Here is a 16358-nt window from a genome sequence, read left to right as displayed (position 1 = left end):
CATATAACTATTTGACCTTGTTCTAGGATAATGTAAGAGGTGGATCTGCAATGTGGGAAATCAGCAGCATTGCACTACTGTAGCTTGCAGTGTACCAAGAAAAGACAAGAAAGTTTGCAGCAATTAGGAATGATCGCTACTTTCCATCTGCTTCTGGCCAATGTGGGGATTTTAAATCTTGGTGATACCATTAACCTACTGTTAAGTAAAAGTAGTTGTTACTGCAATTAGTTGAATAGCAAATGTTGAAATGTGTGGCTCAGTGAGATTGGATAGATTTAGTACCCTGCTGCAATCATGCTACTTAGACTCACTTATAGCCCAAGTACTTCCTCAGATTCCTGCAATACTGCTTGTAAGGCCTCCTTCACACGTCCTGGTGATTCCTGCACAGGAAAACCAAGGATGGTGAGATCTATGGTCTGTGTTCATGCGCACGTATGTGACATTGTGTGCTGTCCATGTTTGCGCTGATCCCAGGCGCTGGCAGTTGCTGAAGGCAGCTCTCATCATTTTGTCCTGCTCACACTGAGATCAATGCGACCATGAGACAATGATGAAAGTTCTATTCAGCCCCTGCTGTGTATCTCCTGTGTAAAATAAATAGTTAAATTAAAAAACGGTGTGGGCCCCCACACAATTTTCATAACCAGCAGAGGGAAAGCCCGTGGCTGGAGGCTGATGTTAATAACCTGGGGAAACAGACAATATTTCATAAGGTTTCCAGGCTATTAATAACAGCTCAAAGCTGTTTGCTTAGCATTTCCTAGTGAATTTACGGCGACCCCAGAAAAAAAATGACATAGGGTGCCCCTATAAATTCAAAGTAGCAAAGGCTAAACAGACAGCTATGAGTTGATATTAATATCTTGGGATGGGATTAGAGATATTGCCCAGCACCAGGCTACAATCATCAGCCCTCAGTCAACCCAGAAACGGTGCATCTATAAGATGCGCAAAATATGGTGCTTAGCATCACCCTTTACTCTTGCCCTGTGGAGGTGGCAAGTGTGGTAATAGGGTTAACAGGGTTAGGGGGTTGATGTCACCTTTGTATTGTCAGGTGATACCAAGCCCAGCAGTTAGTAATGGAGAGTTGTGTATCAGATGCCTCTTCATTACTAACCCCATATTCATACTGTAAATAAAGACACAGCAAGAATAAAGTCCATTATTTGAAAGAATACATGACAATTGGGTATACGTGAATCCCCATGAGTTTCTCTACCCACCTTTTTCACTCCTCATTTACCCCTTCAACCTAACGGCCCGACCACTTTATCTGAAATAAAAAACTGACCACAATGGTTATTTGGATAAGTTGGCCACAGCAGCCGTTTTATTAACACATAATAACAAACAGTTTATTTATTAACCCCTTTCTGACATCGGACGTACTATCCCGTCCATGTGGGGTGGGCCCCTATGACCATGGACGGGATAGTACGTCCAGCGCGATCGGCGGCGCTCACAGGGGGAGCGCCGCCGATCGCGGCCGGGTGTCAGCTGTTTATCGCAGCTGACATCCGGCACTATGTGCCAGGAGCGGTCACGGACCGCCCCCGGCACATTAACCCCCGGCACACCGCGATCAAAGATGATCGCGATGTGCCGGCGCTACAGGGAAGCTTCCCGCAGGGAGGGGGCTCCCTGCGGGCTTCCCTGAGCCCCCCGCAGCAACGCGATGTGATCGCGTTGCTGCGAGGTTCTCACCTCCCTCCCTGCTCCCTCCAGCCCCGGATCCAAGATGGCCGCGGATCCGTGTCCTGCAGGGAGGGAGGTGGCTTCACGGAGCCTGCTCAGAGCAGGCACTGTGAAGGCTGCAGCGTTGCATGTCAGATCAGTGATCTGACAGAGTGCTGTGCAAACTGTCAGATCACTGATCTGTGATGTCCCCCCCTGGGACAATGTAAAAAAGTAAAAAAAAAAAATTCAAATGTGTAAAAAAAAATAAAAAAAAATATTCCAAAATAATGAAAAAAAAAAAAATATTATTCCCATAAATACATTTCTTTATCTAAATAAAAAAAAAAACAATAAAAGTACACATATTTAGTATCGCCGCGTCCGTAACGGCCCGACCTATAAAACTGGCCCACTAGTTAACCCCTTCAGTAAACACCGTAAGAAAAAAAAAAAAAAAACGAGGCAAAAAACAACGCTTTATTATCATACCGCCGAACAAAAAGTGGAATAACACGCGATCAAAAAGACAGATATAAATAACCATGGTACCGCTGAAAACGTCATCTTGTCCCGCAAAAAACGAGCCACCACACAGCATCATCAGCAAAAAAATAAAAAAGTTATAATCCTGAGAATAAAGCGATGCCAAAATAATTTTTTTTTCTATAAAAGAGTTTTTATCGTATAAAAGCGCCAAAACATAAAAAAATGATATAAATGAGGTGTCGCTGTAATCGTACTGACCCGAAGAATAAAACTGCTTTATCAATTTTACCAAACGCGGAACGGTATAAACGCCTCCCCCAAAAGAAATTCATGAATAGCTGGTTTTTGGTCATTCTGCCTCACAAAAATCGGAATAAAAAGCGATCAAAAAATGTCACGTGCCCGAAAATGTTACCAATAAAAACGTCAACTCGTCCCACAAAAAACAAGACCTCACATGACTCTGTGGACCAAAATATAGAAAAATTATAGCTCTCAAAATGTGGTAACGCAAAAAATATTTTTTGCAATAAAAAGCGTCTTTCAGTGATTTAAAAATCCGCTAAAAAACCCGCTATAAAAGTAAATCAAACCCCCCTTCATCACCCCCTTAGTTAGGGAAAAATTAAAAAAATGTATTTATTTCCATTTTCCCATTAGGGCTAGGGTTAGAGTTAGGGCTAGGGTTAGGGCTAGGGTTAGGGCTAGGGCTAGGGCTAGGGTTAGGGCTAGGGTTAGGGTTAGGGTTAGGGTTAGGGCTAGGGTTAGGGCTAGGGTTAGGGTTAGGGCTAGGGTTAGGGCTAGGGTTAGGGTTAGGGTTAGGGCTAGGGCTAGGGTTAGGGCTAGGGTTAGGGTTAGGGTTAGGGCTAGGGTTAGGGCTAGGGTTAGGGCTAGGGTTAGGGCTAGGGTTAGGGCTAGGGTTAGGATTAGGGTCAGGGCTAGGGTTAGGGCTAGGGCTACAGTTTGGGTTGGGGCTAAAGTTACAGTTAGGGTTTAGATTACATTTACGGTTGGGAATAGGGTTGGGATTAGGGTTAGGGGTGTGTCAGGGTTAGAGGTGTGGTTAGGGTTACTGTTGGGATTAGGGTTAGGGATGTGTTTGGATTAAGGTTTCAGTTATAATTGGGGGGTTTCCACTGTTTAGGCACATCAGGGGCTCTCCAAACGCGACATGGCGTCCGATCTCAATTCCAGCCAATTCTGCGTTGAAAAAGTAAAACAGTGCTTCTTCCCTTCCGAGCTCTCCCTTGTGCCCAAACAGGGGTTTACCCCACCATATGGGGTATCAGCGTACTCAGGACAAATAGGACAACAACTTTTGGGGTCCAATTTCTCCTGTTACCCTTGGGAAAATACAAAACTCGGGGCTAAAACATATTTTTTGTGGGAAAAAAAAAGATTTTTTATTTTCACGGCTCTGCGTTATAAACTGTAGTGAAACACTTGGGGGTTCAAAGTTCTCACAACACATCTAGATTAGTTCCCTGGGGGGTCTAGTTTCCAATATGGGGTCAATTGTGGGAGGTTTCTACTGTTTAGGTACATTAGGGGTTCTGCAAACGCAATGTGACGTCTGCAGACCATTCCATCTAAGTCTGCATTCCAAATGGCGCTCCTTCCCTTCCGAGCTCTGCCATGCGCTCAAACGGTGGTTTCCCCCAACATACGGGGTATCAGCGTACTCAGGACAAATTGGACAACAACTTTTGGGGTCGAATTTCTCCTCTTACCCTCGGGAAAATACAAAACTGGGGGCTAAGAAATAATTTTGGGTGGAAAGATTTTTTTTTTTAATTTTCACGGCTCTGCGTTACAAACTGTAGTGAATCACTTGGGGGTTCAAAGCTATCACAACACATCTAGATGAGTTCCTTAGGGGGTCTAGTTTCCAAAATGGTGTCACTTGTGGGAGGTTTCTACTGTTTAGGTACATTAGGGGCTCTGCAAATGCAATGTGACACCTGCAGACCATTCCATCTAAGTCCTCATTCCAAATGGAGCTCCTTCCCTTCCGAGCCCTCCCATGCGCCCAAACAGTGGTTCCCCCCCATATATGGGGTATCAGCGCACTCAGGACAAATTGGACAACAAATTGTGGGGTCGAATTTCTCCTGTTACCCTCGGGAAAATACAAAACTGGGGGCTAAAAAATAATTTTTGTGGGAAAAAATTTTTGTTTTATTTTTACGGCTCTCCATTATAAACTTCTGTGAAGCCCTTGGTCGGTCAAAGCGCTCAGCACACATCTAGATAAGTTCCTAAGGGGGTCTACTTTCCAAAATGGTGTCACTTGTGGGGGGTTTCTACTGTTTAGGTACAATAGGGGCTCTGCAAACGCAATGTGACACCTGCAGACCATTCCATCTAAGTCTGCATTCAAATGGCACTCCTTCCCTTCTGAGCCCTCCCATGTGCCCAAACAGTGGTTCTCCCCACATATGGTGTATCATCGCACTCAGGACAAATTGGGCAACAAATTTTGGGGTCCAATTTCTCCTGTTACCCTCAGGAAAATACAAAACTGGGGGCTAAAAAAATAATTTTTGTGGGAAAAAAATTTTGTTTTATTTTTACGGCTCTGCATTATAAACTTCTGTGAAGCACTTGGTGGGTCAAAGTGCTCACCACACCTCTAGATAAGTTCCTTAGGGGGTCTACTTTCCAAAATGGTGTCATTTGTGGGGGGTTTCAATGTTTAGGCACATCAGTGGCTCTTCAAACGCAACATGGTGTCCCATCTCAATTCCTGTCAATTTTGCTTTGAAAAGTCAAACGGCGCTCCTTCCCTTCCGAGCTCTCCCATCCGCCCAAACAGTGGTTTACCCCCACATATGGGGTATCAGCGTACTCAGGACAAATTGTACAACAACTTTTGGGGTCCAATTTCTTCTCTTACCCTTGGGAAAATAAAAAATTGGGGGCAAAAAGATAATTTTTGTGAAAAAATATGATTTTTTATTTTTACGGTTCTACATTATAAACTTCTGTGAAGCACTTGGTGGGTCAAAGTGCTCACCACACCTCTAGATAAGTTCCTTAGGGGGTCTACTTTCCAAAATGGTGTCACTTGTGGGGGGTTTCAATGTTTAGGCACATCAGTGGCTCTTCAAACGCAACATGACGTCCCATCTCAATTCCTGTCAATTTTGCATTGAAAAGTCAAACTGCGCTCCTTCCCTTCCGAGCTCTCCCATCCGCCCAAACAGTGGTTTACCCCCACATATAGGCTATCAGCGTACTCAGGACAAATTGTACAACAACTTTTGGGGTCCAATTTCTTCTCTTACCCTTGGGAAAATAAAAAATTGGGGGCGAAAAGATAATTTTTGTGAAAAAATATGATTTTTTATTTTTACGGTTCTACATTATAAACTTCTGTGAAGCACTTGTTGGGTCAAAGTGCTCACCACACCTCTAGATAAGTTCCTTAGGGGGTCTACTTTCCAAAATGGTGTCACTTGTGGGGGGTTTCAATGTTTAGCCACATCAGGGGCTCTCCAAACGAAACATGGCGTCCCATCTCAATTCCAGTCAATTTTGCATTGAAAAGTCAAATGGCACTCCTTCGCTTCCGAGCTCTGCCATGCGCCCAAACAGTGGTTTACCCCCACATGTGGGGTATTGGCATACTCAGGACAAATTGTACAACAATGTTTGAGGTCCATTTTCTCCTGTTACCCTTGGTAAAATAAAACAAATTGGAGTGAATTAAATTTTTTGTGAAAAACAGTTAAATGTTCATTTTTATTTAAACATTCAAAAAATTCCTGTGAAGCACCAGAAGGGTTAATAAACTTCTTGAATATGGTTTTGAGCACCTTGAGGGGTGTAGTTTTTAGAATGGTGTCACACTTGGGTATTTTCTATCATATAGACCCTTCAAAATGACTTCAAATGAGATGTGGTCCCTAAAATAAAATGGTGTTGTAGAAATGAGAAATTGCTGGTCAACTTTTTACCCTTATAACTCCCTAACAAAAAAAAATTTTGGTTCCAAAATTGTGCTGATGTAAAGTAGACATGTGGGAAATGTTACTTATTAAGTATTTTGTGTGACATATCTCTGTGATTTAATTGCATAAAAATTCAAAGTTGGAAAATTGCGAAATTTTCATAATTTTCGCCAAATTTCCATTTTTTTCACAAATAAACGCAGGTACTATCAAAGAATTTTTACCATTGTCATGAAGTACAATATGTCACGAGAAAACAATGTCAGAATCACCAGGATCCATTGAAGCGTTCCAGAGTTATAACCTCATAAAGGGACTGTGGTCAGAATTGTAAAAATTGTCCCGGTCATTAACGTGCAAACCACCCTTGGGGGTAAAGGGGTTAAACATTAACCACGGGGAGGGCGGTCCTCGAAGCCCCAAAATGTAATAAACTTGGCCTCCAGACCATAAAACTTGTCCTCCATAACCGTAACAAACTTGGCCTCCAGGTCGCGTCTTGCCTCTAGCCGCTACGCTCCAGCTCAGAGACGCCCATAGACTCACCCGGCCAATTTCCTCCAAAATTACCCATGTATCCTAATTATCACCTCCATGTGATCTTTTGTTCCATTCCAAATTTGTTGACCCACGGGGGAGTCCAGGACCTTTGAGATCCCCCCCCCCTCCGATCCACCATTTCCATCACCACCAACCTCGAGGACCTCCCCCCCCACGCCCTGCTGCCGCGACAAAACAACAGAAAACATATTGCAATAATTCAAGCAATACAATAATAATAACCCCTTTTTTTTTTTTAACGACCTTGACGTCACCTATGGACTTTCCCAACGCAACCAAAAAATAAATAAATAAATAAAAAGAGGGAGGGTGGGTGGGAGCTTGTTTCTAGTACGGTGGGGAACCTAAAATGGTTGCCCCACTGAGATGGCCGTTGCCCCTTATACTGCCCGCCCTTACTCCGCCTCCTCTCCCTATTCCCCCCCCCCAGCCATACATCATACCCCTGATTCAAACTTATTAACCCTTCCCCACCCAAAATTCCTTCTACCCAATGCTTCCTCATGTATTATCACTTAACCCTGTCATGGCGTCCTCCCTTTGAAAGCCTGCGGCCCAGTACGGCCCTACTAAACACCCTGTTTAACACATGTATTTAAAAATAAAAAAAAAACATTAATACTTAACCTACCCTCATGCCATTGAAGCCCTTGTCCCCTGTTAAAAAACAGAAAAATAATAAACCACCATCTCCTCACCTGTCCGACTCACTATCCCATGCCGTAAATCGATCTCAGAGATAAGTGCTTTACAACCTAGACGGTGCCAAGATGTGACCGTCCAGGCTGAAGAGCAGGATACAATAAGGTGCTGCATGTGTAGCTTCTGTGATGAGTGGTGATGTCATAGAGTTCCCACACTTCACTGTGAGCAGCCCAATCAACTGCGGTGACCTCAAGGAGATCACCACAATGAAATTTTGTCATGGATAAGACACACTGATAAGGGCTATCTTCTGCAGCTGCTAATGCCAGGGATCAGAGTGAACTGTCTTTCTTCTCCCAGGCACCGGCTGCTGAAAAATATTCCCATCCCATCCTTTTTTTGGAAGTGCATTTGGACAGCAAGGTGGATTGCTGTTAAGGGAACTAGAGAAAAAAAATAAAATCTTTAAATCTTCAGCATAGCGAGTGTGAGCGAGCTGAGTGTGGCCTGAGCGTAAGTGTGGACGGCGGTAAGTGTGACTTGTGATTCAGTGACTTTGGAGTCAGGAAGTTTCCAAGGAAGGAAGTACTGAATTGCTGTCTGATTTTTAATAATACTTTGTATTTATTTTTTATTTTTTTTATTGAACTGGTCTGTCTGGTGCAATCCCCATTAGGAAATGTGCTCCACGATTGTTAATGCCATCCAGTGCACATTTTGCCACATGTATGCAATCCTTGAGCAGCCGGTCGAGGGTGCATACTGCTGTGCGAGATGTGAGCACGTTGTGCATTTGGAAACCCAGATTCTGACTCTAAATGTGCAGCTGGCAACACTGAGATCCATAGACAATATGGAGAGGAGTCTTCTGCTCACGGAGCAGACGCTCAATGGGACAGATGAGGGGGGGGATGGTAGGATGGAGCTGCAGGACAATGAAGTAGCAAGCTGGGTGACAGTTAGGAAGCGGGGTAGAGGGAAGAGTGCCAGGGAGGCTAGTCCTGATCTGGCACACCCCAATAAGTTTGCTAAGTTGGCAGATGAGGGGGGTGCCAGTACAGGGGTAGCACTGCTGCAGCCAGGCATGTCCTCTGAAAGCCGGAGGAGTGACTGCTCCAGTAAGGAGGGAAATAGGAGAGCAGGGCAGGCCAGACAGGTGCTGGTAGTGGGCGACTCAATTATTAGGGGAACAGATAGGGCAATCTGTCACAAAGACAGGGATCGTAGAACGGTGTGCTGCCTACCTGGCGCTCAAGTCCGACACATCGCTGATCGGGTGGACAGATTACTGGGAGGGGCTGGTGAGGACCCAGCGGTCATGGTGCACATTGGCACTAATGACCAAGTTAGAGGTAGGTGGAAGGTCCTTAAAGATGATTTCAGGGAATTAGGCTGCAAACTGAAAGCATTTCCGAAATACTGCCGGTACCACGTGCCACGCAAGAGAGGCAACGGGAGATTAGGGAGGTTAATAAGTGGCTCAAGAATTGGTGTAGGAAAGAGGGGTTTGGGTTCCTGCAGAACTGGGCCGACTTCTCAGTTGGCTACAGGCTCTACGCTAGGGACGGGCTGCACCTCAATGGGGAGGGTGCAGCTGTGCTGGGGGAGAAAATGGCTAGAAGGTTGGAGGAGTGTTTAAACTAGGGATTGGGGGGGAGGGTATTCATTTTATAGGACGGGAAGATAGTGCAGATAGAGACTTGGGCACAAATAAGGAGGATGGGGGTGGCGGTGGCATGGGGGGTGGGGTTAGAACAGTTAATAATTTAAGAAATAGAAGTACAGAGAGGAACATAATGTGCATGTATACTAATGCCAGAAGCCTCGCCAACAAAATGGACGAATTAGAACTAATGTTGTTGGAGCATAATTATGACATGGTGGGGATATCTGAAACATGGCTGGATGAGAGCCATGACTGGGCTGTTAACTTGCAGGGCTATAGCCTGTTCAGAAATGACCGTACAGATAAGCGAGGGGGAGGGGTGTGTCTATATGTAAAATCGTCCTTAAAACCCATCCTGCGCGATAATATAGGTGAATTTAATGAAAATGTAGAATCCCTGTGGGTGGAGATAAGGGGAGGGGGAAAAAATAATAAATTACTGATAGGAGTTTGTTATAAATCTCCAAAAATAATGGAAGCAATGGAGAATATCCTCGTAAAGCAAATAGATGAAGCTGCGACTCAAGGAGAAGTCATTATTATGGGGGACTTCAACTACCCTGAAATAGATTGGGGAACAGAAACCTGCAGTTCCAGCAAAGGTAATCGGTTTTTGACAACTATGAGAGACAATTACCTTTCACAACTGGTTCAGGACCCAACAAGAAGGGGGGCACTGCTAGACCTAATATTAACCAACAGGCCAGACCGCATAGCAAATATAAGGGTTGGGGGTCACTTGGGGAATAGTGATCACAAAATAATAAGTTTTCATGTATCCTTTAATAAGATGTGTAATAGAGGGGTTACAAGGACACTTAACTTCAGGAGGGCAAATTTCCAACGGATGAGAGAGGATCTTGGTGCAATTAACTGGGACGATATCCTGAGACACAAAAATACACAAAGAAAATGGGAGACGTTTATTAGCATCCTGGATAGGACCTGTGCACAGTATATACCGTATGGGAATAAACATACTAGAAATAGGATGAAACCAATATGGCTAAATAGAGCTGTAAGGGGCGCAATAAGTGACAAAAAGAAAGCATTTAGAGAATTAAAGGAAGTAGGTAGTGAGGAGGCATTAAATAAATACAGAAAATTAAATAAATTCTGTAAAAAGAAAATCAAGGCAGCAAAGATTGAGACAGAGAGACTCATTGCAGGAGAGAGTAAAAATAATCCTAAAATATTCTTTAACTACATAAATAGTAAGAAACTAAAAAATGATAGTGTTGGCCCCCTTAAAAATAGTCTGGGTGAGATGGTGGATGAGGATGAGGAAAAAGCCAATATGCTAAATGACTTTTTTTCATCAGCATTTACACAAGAAAATCCCATGGCAGACAAAATGTCTGGTGATAAAAATTCCCAATTAAATGTCACCGGCTTAACCCAGCAGGAAGTGCGGCGGCGTCTAAAAATCACTAAAATTGACAAATCTCCGGGCCCGGATGGGATACACACTCGAGTACTGCAGGAATTAAGTACAGTCATTGATAGACCATTATTTTTAATCTTTAAAGACTCCATAATAACAGGGTCTGTACCACAGGACTGGCGTATAGCAAATGTGGTGCCAATATTCAAAAAGGGAACAAAAACTGAACTCGGAAATTATAGGCCAGTAAGCTTAACCTCTACTGTGGGTAAAATCCTGGAGGGCATTCTAAGGGATGCTATACTGGAGTATCTGAAGAGGAATAACCTCATGACCCAGTATCAGCACGGGTTTACTAGGGACCGTTCATGTCAGACTAATTTGATCAGTTTCTATGAAGAGGTAAGTTCCGGACTGGACCAAGGGAACCCAGTGGATGTAGTTTATATGGACTTTTCAAAAGCTTTTGATACGGTGCCACACAAAAGGTTGATACATAAAATGAGAATAATGGGGATAGGGGAAAATATGTGTAAGTGGGTTGAGAGCTAGCTCAGGGATAGGAAACAAAGGGTGGTTATTAATGGAGCACACTCGGACTGGGTAGCGGTTAGCAGTGGGGTACCACAGGGGTCAGTATTGGGCCCTCTTCTTTTTAACATATTTATTAATGACCTTGTAGGGGGCATTCAGAGTAGAATTTCAATATTTGCAGATGACACTAAACTCTGCAGGGTAATCAATACAGAGGAGGACAATTTTATATTACAGGATGATTTATGTAAACTAGAAGCTTGGGCTGATAAATGGCAAATGAGCTTTCATGGGGATAAATGTAAGGTCATGCACTTGGGTAGAAGTAATAAGATGTATAATTATGTGCTTAATTCTAAAACTCTGGGCAAAACCGTCAATGAAAAAGACCTGGGTGTATGGGTGGATGACAAACTCATATTCAGTGGCCAGTGTCAGGCAGCTGCTACAAAGGCAAATAAAATAATGGGATGTATTAAAAGAGGCATAGATGCTCATGAGGAGAACATAATTTTACCTCTATACAAGTCACTAGTTCGACCACACTTAGAATACTGTGCACAGTTCTGGTCTCCGGTGTATAAGAAAGACATAGCTGAACTAGAGCTGGTGCAGAGAAGAGCGACCAAGGTTATTAGAGGACTGGGGGGTCTGCAATACCAAGATAGGTTATTACACTTGGGGCTATTTAGTTTGGAAAAACGAAGACTAAGGGGTGATCTTATTTTAATGTATAAATATATGAGGGGACAGTACAAAGTCCTTTCTGATGATCTTTTTAATCATAGACCTGAAACAGGGACAAAGGGGCATCCTCTGCGTTTGGAGGAAAAAAGGTTTAAGCATAATAACAGACGCGGATTCTTTACTGTAAGAGCAGTGAGACTATGGAACTCTCTGCCGTATGATGTTGTAATGAGTGATTCATTACTTAAATTTAAGAGGGGACTGGATACCTTTCTGGAAAAGTATAATGTTACAGGGTATATACACAAGATTCCTTGATAGGGCGTTGATCCAGGGAACTAGTCTGATTGCCGTATGTGGAGTCGGGAAGGAATTTTTTTCCCCAATGTGGAGCTTACTCTTTGCCACATGTTTTTTTTTTGCCTTCCTCTGGATCAACATGTTAGGCCAAGTTAGGTTAGGCTATGGGTTGAACTAGATGGACTTATAGTCTTCCTTCAACCTTAATAACTATGTAACTATGTAACTATGTAACTATCATTGTCTCCTGGTTGCACTGATCTGTCCATGTCCATGTGTCATCAAAGTGCACATAATTACATTTAAAAGCTTCCCTAGACTGGTGTCCATAGATTGGGACTCGGTCCTTTTGTCTGCCCTTATTCACACACTGAGGTCAACTCTGACACATGGCAAGATTTTTAATATTGAATAGTGTAGGTCTTGTCCAGATCAGGGGCACCTTGACGATGGTGAGATTGCTGTTATGCTATTTTTGATCAAAAACAGTATTACTAAGAACACTGAGTTATTTAAATCCACTGGCTTTTTACTTATTTAATTACAGCAGGGTTTTTTGCTCATTTTGTTTCTTGTAGGTTTTGTTACTTTCCGTAAAGTTTATGGTAGTAAAAAACACCCATAACTGCTTCAGGATCAGGTGAGACATAAGTCCCAGCCACTGAGATCTTCATGGTGCCTGACAAGATGCCTCATTAGTAATCCAGCCTCTCGTGCTCAGTAAGCGAATTGTTCAGCAGATAAATGTTGATCATATTTGCATGTTACACCTAGTAACTGACGTTAACTCCTAAGTTGGGGTATGGTAAGTGACAGTTTCTATTCGAAAGTCTAAAGAGATAAAGGAACTTACTCTATGAACTGTGTATCTATTTTCAATATCTTGAAGTATGCATATTACCTTATTATGACCTCATTATTTATCTCTTTTAAAGTAAGACATGTCGGATCCTTACATTGAATACAAGGGAGTCCTTTTCCCTGAAGTATCAACCTCTACAGAAGATCTGGAGTTTGTGGAAAATGAATTTCAAGTTAGAGATGATGACATCTATAATATAACGTATCCAAAATCAGGTAAATTCAAAGTTTATATACAAATTATTTTATTTTAGATAACATGGTTATTCTGCATTGATAGTGGGGTTTTTTCACACTTTCTCTTTGTTTTCTTTTTTTCTTTTACAATATTTTTTTTATATAAAGTAAAGAATTTTATTTTATTTACAAGCTAATGTTTGTTTCTGACTTTGACAAAACATTTCCACAAATATTTAAAACTAGTGTCAGACTGGGTTGAGAAAGGCCCACAAATAACAATGACTATTTGGCCCCACTGTTCAGCTACGTGCAAAAATGACCTGACCCTAGTACGCAAATTTGCTTTTGCTTCTATATAATATTAACTTGGCTAGCCTATTGTTTACTGAATGATTAGATGATTTCTTTTTTTCTGTAAATAGTGAATCAAGTGCTCATAAGCACAACTTCACAGGGGTCTACCAGAGAATTATCCTTTTCCCCTACTGGCCAGTTCAAGCATGTTTAAGACCATTGACTTGTGGAATAAATCTTGGTGTCTAACTTTGGAGGCATCAAAAGGAGAGATTAGGAATATGAGAAAGCAACGTGAGAAAAATTTTGCTTATATTTGTGTAAAATTAACTTTATTACTTAAAAAAATCAACAACAAATTTGCAAAAATTTTTGGACCAAAGTCAAAGTCAAGTAGTATTGACTTTAAAACAAATAAAAACAACTAAGGGATCAATTAAGAAAGGTGTCATGCCCAAAATATAGAATTAATTTGAATGCAGAGCATTCATGTTTTACAACTGATTAAAACCTGCTTTTGTCTGTGTGTAATAATAGACAATGCAAAGAACCTCGTCAGAGAGAAATACATCAGGAGCTCTAAGTTCCTGTCTTCTTCTTCTCTGATTGCTTATCTAAATTCCAAAGGGAACATTGCATGACCTACAAATCTGCCTACCCTAACTTGGCACTCTCCATAATGGGGAACCTTACTATAGAGTGGGCCATTTATATGGATACACCTAAATAAAATGGGAATGGTTGGTGGTATCAACTTCCTGTTTGTGGCATATTAGTATATGGGAGGAGGAAAACTTTTCAAGAAGGGTGGTGACCATGGCGGTCATTTGGAAGTCAGCCATTTTGGATCCGTTATTTTTTCAATAGGAAGAGGGTCATGTGACACATCAAACCTATTGAGAATTTCACAAGAAAAACAATGGTGTGCTTGGTTTTAACACAACTTTATTCTTTCATGAATTATTTACAAGTTTATGATCACTTATAAAATGTGTTCGAAGTGCCTCCCATTGTGTTGGATTGTCAATGCAACCCTCTTCTGAGATATCATGGAGTCATCAGATGAGGGGCCATAAACCCCTAGAAAATAAAAGCCACAAGGATTTAGATCAACCCACCACAGGCATAGTTTCAGTAAACCATAATGTTTTACAATGACAAATAGCAAACATATAGAAGCTTAGAGATGTTTGTGAAGTGAATAAACAAATATTTATCAAGATTTTGTCACTATGAGCATTGTGTGTCACATCTGTAAATGTTTTACAAGAAATGCAGCTATGTGATTGTCTGAATGCATTTGGTATACAGTATTTTAATCTTGTTTCCAAATCGCCATTTGTATATTCACCATTGGTACATTTGAGGCTGCCAAAGTTATGGCTCTCAAGGTGAGAAACTAATATAATGGACAAAGTTATATTTTTAATTCACTACTGAGCCATACTAACAGCATTGCTTTATCAAATTTATATGATGTGTATTGTGTCCAATGTGAGCAACCAGGCAACACAAAAAGGAGCTTTTTAAGGGAGCTCTTTATGGTACACAAAAGTTATTAAGTCTTTGCCAACAAGGATGTGGTTTCAACAATGTGGGGTTCCTTTCTAAAAAAAATGTATTATTGCCATCACATCCCCCCTTGCCCAAACTTTACCTGCCTATAAGAGTACAAAGCAGGTTCACCCTGGTGATCTAGTGGCAGTTAAAGAAGAGACATTGCAGGAGACAGAGTTAAGAAGTAGGCCCAATGTAATGGTGTGTGTTTATGAGACTTGTAATGCAGTGAATGAGCTGCCAAACAATTCCTCAATGGGGACACCTTTTTTAAAAAAAGACTAGTGCCATCGCAGGCCCCTTGCCCAAAATTCACCAGCCTATAACAGTACTGAGCACGTTCACCCTGGTCATCTAGTGGCAGTTAAAGGACACATTGCAGGAGACAGACTTAAGAAATAGGCCCAGTGTAATGTAATGCCCAATTCTCTAATGTGGGGTCCTTTTTTTACTAAATAAACTAGTGCTATCACAGCCCCCATGCTAAAAATTCACCCTACAGAGCACGATCACCCTGGTGATCCAGTGGCCATTAAAGAAAAGACATTGCAGGAGACTGTTATGATCTGGTGGTTTAGGAACAACATGAGACAAGCTCTGAAGGAGGTGGCATCTGTACTGACCGCAAACCCTGAACCTTACAGCGCAACTGAAAATAGCCGTGGGGGGTACCTGACGCTCCCTAGACCCCTAGGCACAGCCTAAGATCTAACTTCCCCTAAAGATGGAAACAGGAAATCTATCTTGCCTCAGAGAAAATCCCCAAAGGAAAGATAGCCCCCCACAAATATTGACAGTGAGAGGAGGGGAAAATAACATACGCAGAAATGAAATCAGATTTTAGCATAGGAGGCCAGTCTAGCTTGATAGATAGGACAGGAAAGGATACTGTGCGGTCAGTATAAAAACTAAAAAACAATCCACACAGAGTTCACAAAATCTCCACACCTGACTAAAGGTGTGGAGGGTAAATCTGCTTCCCAGAGCTTCCAGCTAACAGAAAAAATCCATTCTGACAAGCTGGACAAATATAGAATGCACAGAACAATAAGTCCACAACATGTGGACTGAAATGAGCAAAGCCAGAACTTATCTTTGCAGAACTGGTCAGGAAACCAGGAGAATCCAAGCAGAGATGTGAATCCAGCCTGGAACATTGACAAGAGGCAAAGGCTGAAGAAAGAGCCAGACTTAAATAGCGGACAATAAGTGGAGGCAGCTGATGACAGCTAACTCCAAGGAGCAGCCATACCACTAGAAACCACAAGAGGGAGCCCAAGAGCAGAACTCACAAAAGTGCCACTTACAACCACCAGAGGGAGCCCAAGAGCGGAATTCACAACAGGAGACAGAGTTAAGAAGTTGGCCCAATTTAGTGGCGTGTGTCTCTGAGACTTGTAATGCAGTGCTTGAGCTGCCAAACAATTCCCTAAATGGGGGTACCTTTTTAAAATAGACTAGTGCCATCGCAGGCCCCTTGCCCAAACTTCACAGGCCTATAACAGTACTGAACACGTTCACTCTGGTCATGTAGTGGCAGTTAAAGGACACATTGCAGGAGACA

The 16358-nt window shown here is 42.2% G+C and overlaps 1 protein-coding gene across 4 annotated transcripts in view; it reads left to right on the top strand.

The window, feature by feature from the left end:
• Positions 1-16358, top strand: part of LOC138651865 (sulfotransferase 2B1-like) — a 172614-nt gene that overhangs the window by 44912 nt on the left and 111344 nt on the right. For 2 of the 4 annotated variants that reach the window (XM_069742428.1, XM_069742430.1), the window contains exon 2: positions 12838-12979. In XM_069742428.1, the coding sequence (XP_069598529.1) occupies positions 12844-12979 (136 nt within the window). In that variant the 5' untranslated portion in view covers positions 12838-12843. Of the gene's footprint in view, positions 1-12480; positions 12708-12837; positions 12980-16358 lie in introns of all 4 variants that reach the window. The other 2 variants (XM_069742429.1, XM_069742431.1) reach the window with 2 other exon arrangements.

Source organism: Ranitomeya imitator, chromosome 10 (assembly GCF_032444005.1).
Source record: "Ranitomeya imitator isolate aRanImi1 chromosome 10, aRanImi1.pri, whole genome shotgun sequence".
NCBI classification, from domain to species: Eukaryota; Metazoa; Chordata; class Amphibia; order Anura; family Dendrobatidae; genus Ranitomeya; species Ranitomeya imitator.
The sequence above is the reverse complement of the archived record's forward strand: the minus strand, read 5'-3'. Positions and strand labels throughout refer to the sequence as shown.